A 7568-nucleotide genomic window follows, 5' to 3' on the forward strand; every position below is an offset into this window, starting at 1 on the left:
TGCATCTCTTAGTTGAAACATTTCAACTGGTCTTCCACCGTCCTAGGTCTTCTTTTTGCCACTATCTTAAAATTCTTCCTTCATTTTGTTCATATGCTAATTTCGGAAATATTTCTGTGTTGACCAATTAGTTCTAATAAAGTGGCTCTGTACATTCCCTTCATCTTCTTTTGATGCTTCCTGCATCATTCAATATTTAGTCTATAGAATTCATCAGTCTTGCAACAAGATGCTTCATTTGGTTTTTAGTTCTTTCAATTTCAGAAATGCCAAGCAAGTTGTCTCTTTTTATTCTCTGACTCCAGCTCTTTGCACATTCCTTCATGATACTTTGCTTTGTTTTCTGGAGCTGGCCTTTGAAATCTTCTGTTCAGCTCTTTAATTTCTGAATCTCTTCCCTATTTTGGCTTCTCAACACTCTACTGCAATTTTTGGAGTCCCTTTTGACATTCATTTTGGTCTTTTCCTTCTCCTCTGCTTATGTAATGATCTTTGTTCCTTCATGGAGGATCTCCTTAATGTCATTCCACAACTCATCTGGTTTTCTTATCATTCAAGTTCAAAGCTTCAAATAGATGGCTGAAATGGTTTTTAAATTCCGGTAGGACGGACTCAAGATCATATTTTTGGTTCTTGTGGATTTGTTTTCATTTGCTTCAGCTTCATTTTGAATTTGCACATGAGCAGCTGATGATGTGTTCTGCAGTCAGCACCTGGCCTGGTTTGACTGCTGATACTGTGCTTCGTCTTCGTCTGTCCATAGATGCAGCCTATCTGATTCCTGTGCAGTCCATCAGGTGAAATTCATGAGTGTCCATTTGTGTTTTTTAAAAAGGTTATTTGGGGGAAAAACATTATTTGAGATTAATAAATCATTGAATATTCATAATTCAACCACTGTCCAGTCTCATTTCTGTCACGAAGTCCGTATTTTCCATCTACCATTCCTTCTTCATTGTTTCCAAATTTTTCATCCCAGATATCAATGATTATTATTATAAATAACCTATCTTGATTGCATGTTTGGTCAATTTCATACTGCAAAAGTTGATTATTGTTGTTAGGTGCCATCAAGTCAGATACAACTCATGGCAACACTATGAACAACAGACCTGAACCCTGTCCTGTCCTGTGCCATCCTCACCATCTCTGATACACAAGAGCTCAGGACTGCAATCACCATGCCAATTCATTTCATTGAGGGTCTTCCTCTTTTCCATTACCCTCCACCTTTCCAAGTGGGCAAAATTTCAATAATGTACAGAAGATTTTAACACAGTCAGCTAAATGGAACACATTTATAGAATACACTCAAACTGGCTTTAACCTAACCAATAAAAAAGTATCAAAAACTTTCAAAAGATAGAATTCCCAAGAACATCTTCTCAATTGGGCTTATAAATAAAAATTTGTATAATGCAATGGTATTGTCAGCATGTATAAGCTAATTATTACTCTCTGTGTGTGTGTGTGTGTGTGTGTGTTTGTAAAGATAATAAATGTTGATAGGAAGAGGGAGAGAGTAAAGGAATTAGGAAAGATCCAAGGGAGATTTTAAAAGATAGGGTAGCAGAAGGCATAGGTCAATGGTGATTAATTTTATAAGACACAATGTAAAAAAAAAAGTTCATTATTTAGAACAAAATATAATGTAAATGAAAGGCTGTATGAAACACAATATACATAACACAAACACTAACTCTAACAGTTTGGGAAAACATATCAGAAAAAGATTTCTATCCAGAATATATGACAATTCCTACAATAAGTACTAAGAAAGATACATAAAAGGTCAGAAAGAACATGAAAAGGTGTTCAACACAATTAACCACAGATATGTATATCACAGACATGAAAATATACCACTTTGCTCTGAGAATGCTGAAATGAAAGACCAACTAACTGTAGGGGACAGGGAGCCGCCGGAAGTTTGCTCAAGACTGGTAAACCCACTGCCAACAAGTCAACTTCTCCTCAAGGTGACTGTCCACCTTGTGTCTGCAACTGTAAAAGCTTAATGGGAACACACTGCTCATCTTTTTCTTGAGATTGGCTGGTGGATTCAAACCTCTCACTTTTTAGTTAGCAATGCAACAATCTAAGCACTACACCACCAGAGTGCCTTGCATGACTGGCAGCAATATACAATTTCTAAAACGGATTAAATTAAAGAGATTCAACTCCCATTCTCATGGCCTGACAGAAAGGAGCAAGCTCTTTTCTGTGAGTAAATATTTACTTCAAACTCTACTGTTCTGTATTATGAAAATGTAGAAAAATGTTATTTATAATCATTTTTGAAAAAGATTTCTTAGAAAGTTAACTAAACACATAAGCCTGTATTTTTACCCTTAGATGTTTATCCAAGACAAGAAAAACATATGTCCACAAAAAGAGTTACATAAGAATGTTTGAATAGCTTTATTCAAAATAACCCCAAACTGGAAATAATCAAAGCATCCAGCAACAGATGAATGAATAAATAAATCATGATAGATTCATAAAAGGAGTGGTGTTGTTTTCAGTCTCTGTTGAGTCAACTACAACTCATAATGACCTTATAAACAATAGATATGAAGTTGCCCTATCCTGTGCCATTCTCATTATCCCTGATAGATTTGCATCCATTGCTACAGTCACTGTGTTAATCCATTTTGTTGAAGGACTTCCTCTCTTTCCCTGACCTCCCAACTTCTCAAGCATGATGTCTTTTTCCAAGGACTGACCCTTCCTAATAATATGACCAAAGTATGTGAGAAGAAGTTTCGTCATCCTTGCCTTTAAGCAGCACCGTGGTTGCACTTTGTCCAAGACAAACAAGACCTGTTTGTTCTCAGTACATAAATATTCAGTACTTCTCTCCAACATCATAATTCAAAGGGACTGATTCTTCTTCTCTCATGCTTATTCACTATTCAATTTTCATAAGCATAGGAGTTATTGGTAAGATCATAGCTGTTTTTCACTGACTATGCAATCTGACTGTGTGACTCAAAACAAACTGTGGCTGACTTTGAGAAAATTGGGAATCCGAGAACACTTGATTGTGCTTATGTGAAACCTATACTTAGACTAGGAGGCAGGTGTCAGAAAAGAGTAAGGAAACACTGCATGGTTCAAAATCAGGAAGGGTGTACACCAAGGATGTGTCCTATAGCCATATCTTTTCAATCTACATGTGGAACAGATCATCCAGGAGGCTGGTGGGCTCTATGAGAAGGAATGTGGTAGCAGGATTGGAGGTAGGTTCATGAACAGGCTGCATTATGCAGATGACACAATCCTACTTGCTGAAACTGAGGAAAACCCAAGGCATTTGCTGCAGAAGATCAAGGACTATAGCTTTCAATATGGATTAAAGCTCAACATCAAGAAAACAAATATTCTCACCACTGGGCCAATTATGAGCATCATGATAGGTGGTGAAGAGATTGAGATTGTTAATAGCTTCAGCTTGCTTGGCTCCATAATCAATACTCTTGGTACCAGCTGCCAGGAAATCAAATGATTAATTGCACTGAGGAAAATCCAGTCATGGAACCTCTCCACAGTACTGAAGAGCAATGGTGTCACTCTGGAGACTAAAGTGTGCCTGATCCAGGCCATCGTCTTTACAATTACTTGCCATGCATCAAAGAGCTGGACAATAACTAAGGGTGATAGAAGAATTGATGCCTTTGAGCTGTGCTGCTGGAGAACAGTATTGAATATACCATGGACTGCCAAGAGAACAAACAGGTCCAGGATGCTCCCTGGAGACAAGGATTTTGAATCTCCGTCTGACATACTTTGGACATGTTGCAAGGAGGGACCAGTCCTTGGAGAGGGACTTGTTGAACTCCCATTCTTCTCAGTGCTTGGAAGGGTGGATGGACAGCTCAAGAGAGTAAGACCCTGGATGAAATATATTGACTCAGTGACTAGGTTAATGGGAGTAGGTGTGTCAGAGAAAATAAGGTTGGCTCAGAATAGAGCAGGGTTCAGAGCTGTTGTACATAGGGTCGTTATAAGTTGCAGGTGACTCAAATGGCACATATTAACAAAATACATTGTAAACTTAAATTCCGTAGTGCTTTTGTTGAGTGTTGCTGAGTCACTTGCAAAGATTCACAGCCCTGTGTTACAAGGCAGAAGTTCCCCATAGAGCTTCCTATGCTGTAATCTCTATAAATACAGATGGTCAGGCTCAAGCACGGTGGGCTGAGAGGAACAAATGGACTGATGGGACAAGTTAAGGCAAAGATAAAAACAAAACCCGATGGCCAGGTCTTTGCTCCATGGAATCACTGGTTAGGGATAAACTGCCAATCATTTTGTCAGCAGACAAGCGTTTAACTGCTGCTCCACACCAACCAAACCAAACCTACTGCATTCCCTTCAGTTCTACCTCATGCTTACCCTCCACTGTGCTCCCAAAGCTGTAAATATTAAAAGGTGCAGGCTGCCCGATCTTTTCTCCCAAAGTGCTTACTGTATTTGAACTACCAACCTCTCGATCAACAGCCCAACATAAAACGCACTATACCACTAGAGCTTTCTATTGTAACACTAAACTCAAAAGTCAAATGTCACTGCAATCAAGTTGAAACCTACTCACAGCTGACTCTCCAGCAAGGTTTCAGAGGTTACAAAAGGCACAAATGGAGAAGGCCCATCTTCCTCCCCGGAAGCAGGTGGTGGATGCAAACTGCCTGCCTTTGGTGTAGTGCAACTCCCCACCCTCCAGGCCACCAGAGCTCCTAGTTACACCACCTGGGCCCCACAAATGAAATCTAAAATACTATAAGATGCATAATGGTACAAATTCAAAAACAGACAACTAACACTTCTCAAAGACTAGGTGAGAACTAATAGCAAACCAGGAAAAAAAGTATGTATGTGGATCAGGTTACAGAACAATGACAGGGATGTGGTATACTGTGTTATGTAGTGTACTGGTAACTGGAAGGCTGGAGGTTGGAATCCTTTGGAATCCGCTCAAATGGAGAATGATGAGCAAAGCTCCTTTTAAAGATTTACAGCCTCAGAAATCCAATGGAAGGTCACCATAAATTGATAGCCATGGTTTTATATATTTAATCTGCTATAAATGACCATAAGACACTACTTTAAATGAGCAAATGATCTAAATAAAAGGCTTGCTTCTGACTTAGAATAAAACAGAAGAATAAAAATAGCAGACCCTTTTAAACCCATGCTCCTCTCCTTAGCTCACCAGTGACGTGCTGATAGCGAGTGCGGCCCAGCATGGAATGCATGGCATGTCCCATCTCGTGGAAGAGATTTTCCATCATTCCCGGGGTCAGTAAGGTAGGCGAGCTGCCTGCCGACTGGGGAAGGTTCAGCATGAGAACAACGACCGGGAGCTGATAGTCGCCGTTCTCTGTTAACCGGCCTCCTCGGATGGTGAAATGACAATCCTGGATGACCGAAAACATAAGAGAGTGCACCCTGTCATCAGAACCAAGACACGAAGCCCACCACAGCCAGGCTGATTCTCACTCATAGTAAGCCACTGACAGGGCTGAAGAGCCCCTAGGGTGCCCAAGCCTGTCATCTTTACAGGAGCAGCTGGTGAATTCCAATTGCTGACCTTTTGGCTAGTAGCTGAGTGCTTAACACTGCATCACCAGGGCTCCTCATTCCAACCTCAAACTCTCCCCAAGTTGAGTCAGTACTACTAAACCCTGACCCTACAGTGGGTTTTTGGAGGGCAAGAAATCACACAAGCTCTGGTGGCTTAATGGGTAAGGAGTTGTGCTTCCAACCCAAAGGCTGGCAGCTCAAATCCACCAGTGATCTGAGGATGAAAGAAGGGCAATCTTCTCCCATGAGATTCAAAGCTCGAAAAATGAACTGGAGGGTCCATTATGAGTTGGTTCTGACTTTAACAGCATGTAACAACAACATATAATAACAGAGGAGATTGCTCACCTTTCTCCCAAAAAGTGGCTGGTGGACTGAAAGAAACTTCAGAGAGGCAATAGTACAACTCCCTAGAGACTACACCACCACAGAGGACTATTATTTGTGCTGTCTTGTATAAACTTAATGTTTAACATTTCCCATTAAGTTGTATGAAACAAACCGCTGACTGACAAATCTGGTAAGCAGCCAACAAATACAGTAAACGACCAATCTATTTTTCCACAGAAACAAACAGGTGTCTGACATGGTTTCCGGGGCAGCCTATCCTCCACAACATAGTCAAGAGCTGGGACTCAAGTCAGAATGTGTAGGTTCCAAACCCCGCACTTCCAGCTGTGTGATTCTGAGTAACTCAGCCTCTCTGTGCCTCTATTTTCCACGATCATAACGAATTCTTCAAAAGATATGTGTATAGGGTGCTCAGTGCACTACCTGACACGTGAGGGAGCTTTAAAACATCACCTAGCCTTCTCACTTTCACTGTTAAACACTCCAGATAAGAGTAACAGATACAGATTCATGTGATTATTGTCATAAACTTCATTTTAAATTTATCCTGGATTCAAGTCTATATTTTCATTCATTATAATTAATTCCTCTAAAATATTTGCAACACAAGGATGAAATATGAAGTCCACATAAATGCAACTCAACTACTGATCACTTTGACATAAACTAATTTATAAATGCAAACTCACCTGATGTGGTTTGCCTGCTCGCTGGAAAAAATCACAGTAAATGTATCCCAATAATCCTTCAGCTTCATGAACCACAGCCTAAATGGGAAAATAGATTTAGTGATGAAGAGGGTCATCAGAGACTGTGAAGTAAGTAATAAACATTACACACACACACACACACACACACACACAAAGAGATGTTGTTGCTGTTATGTATCATCGAATGGGAACTGATTCATAGTTGACCCTCCAGCAGGTTTTCAGAGGGGAGTGCCCATCTTTTTTCTATGAAGCAGCTGGTGAATTCAAGCCATGTGCCTCTGGGTTGGCAGTACAATTCCATAGCACTAACCCATCAGAGCTCATTCATGTAGCTGTTGCTGTTGTTGTTATGTACCATCAAATAGGAACAAACTCACAGCTGACCCTCCAGTAGGTTTTCAGAGCATAAATCACACAAGAGCAGACTGTCCCATCTTTCTCCCATGAAGCAGCTAGTGGTTTTGTACTGTGTACTTCTGGATTGGCAACAAATTCCATACCACTAAGCTACCAGATACACATATTTTTGTTATGTGCCTTTGAGTCACCTGTGACTCATAGCGACGCTATGTACAATAGCCCTAAACCTTGCTCTATCATGTGCCAATTGCACTGTCTCCGACATATCTACCTTGAATACCCAAGTCACTGAATCAATCCACCTCAGAGAGTCTTGCTCTCCTGCACTGTCCCTCGACCTTCCCAAGCATGACATCCTTCTCCAAGGACTGGTCCCTCCTTGCAACATGTCCAAAGTATGTCAGATGAAGCTTCAGAATCCTTGCCTCCAAGGAGCAGCCTGGCTTAACCCTATCCAGGACGAACTTGTTTGTTCTTCTAGCAGTCCTTGTACTCAATACTCTTCTCCAACACCACAGCTCAAAGGCATCAATTCTCCTTTTATCCTCCCTAGTCATT

General features: G+C 40.6%; 1 protein-coding gene across 1 annotated transcript in view; it reads right to left on the reverse strand.

The window, feature by feature from the left end:
* Positions 1-7568, reverse strand: part of MIPEP (mitochondrial intermediate peptidase) — a 195669-nt gene that overhangs the window by 121687 nt on the left and 66414 nt on the right. Inside the window, exons 12-13 of the mRNA XM_006894110.1 lie at positions 6627-6704; positions 5216-5420 (exon numbers count right to left, since the gene is read on the reverse strand). Coding sequence (XP_006894172.1) covers positions 5216-5420; positions 6627-6704 — 283 coding nt within the window. The remainder of the gene's footprint in view (positions 1-5215; positions 5421-6626; positions 6705-7568) is intronic.

This window comes from Elephantulus edwardii, unplaced genomic scaffold (assembly GCF_000299155.1).
Source record: "Elephantulus edwardii isolate Elephantulus edwardi_28Jun2011 unplaced genomic scaffold, EleEdw1.0 scaffold00135, whole genome shotgun sequence".
NCBI lineage: Eukaryota > Metazoa > Chordata > Mammalia > Macroscelidea > Macroscelididae > Elephantulus > Elephantulus edwardii.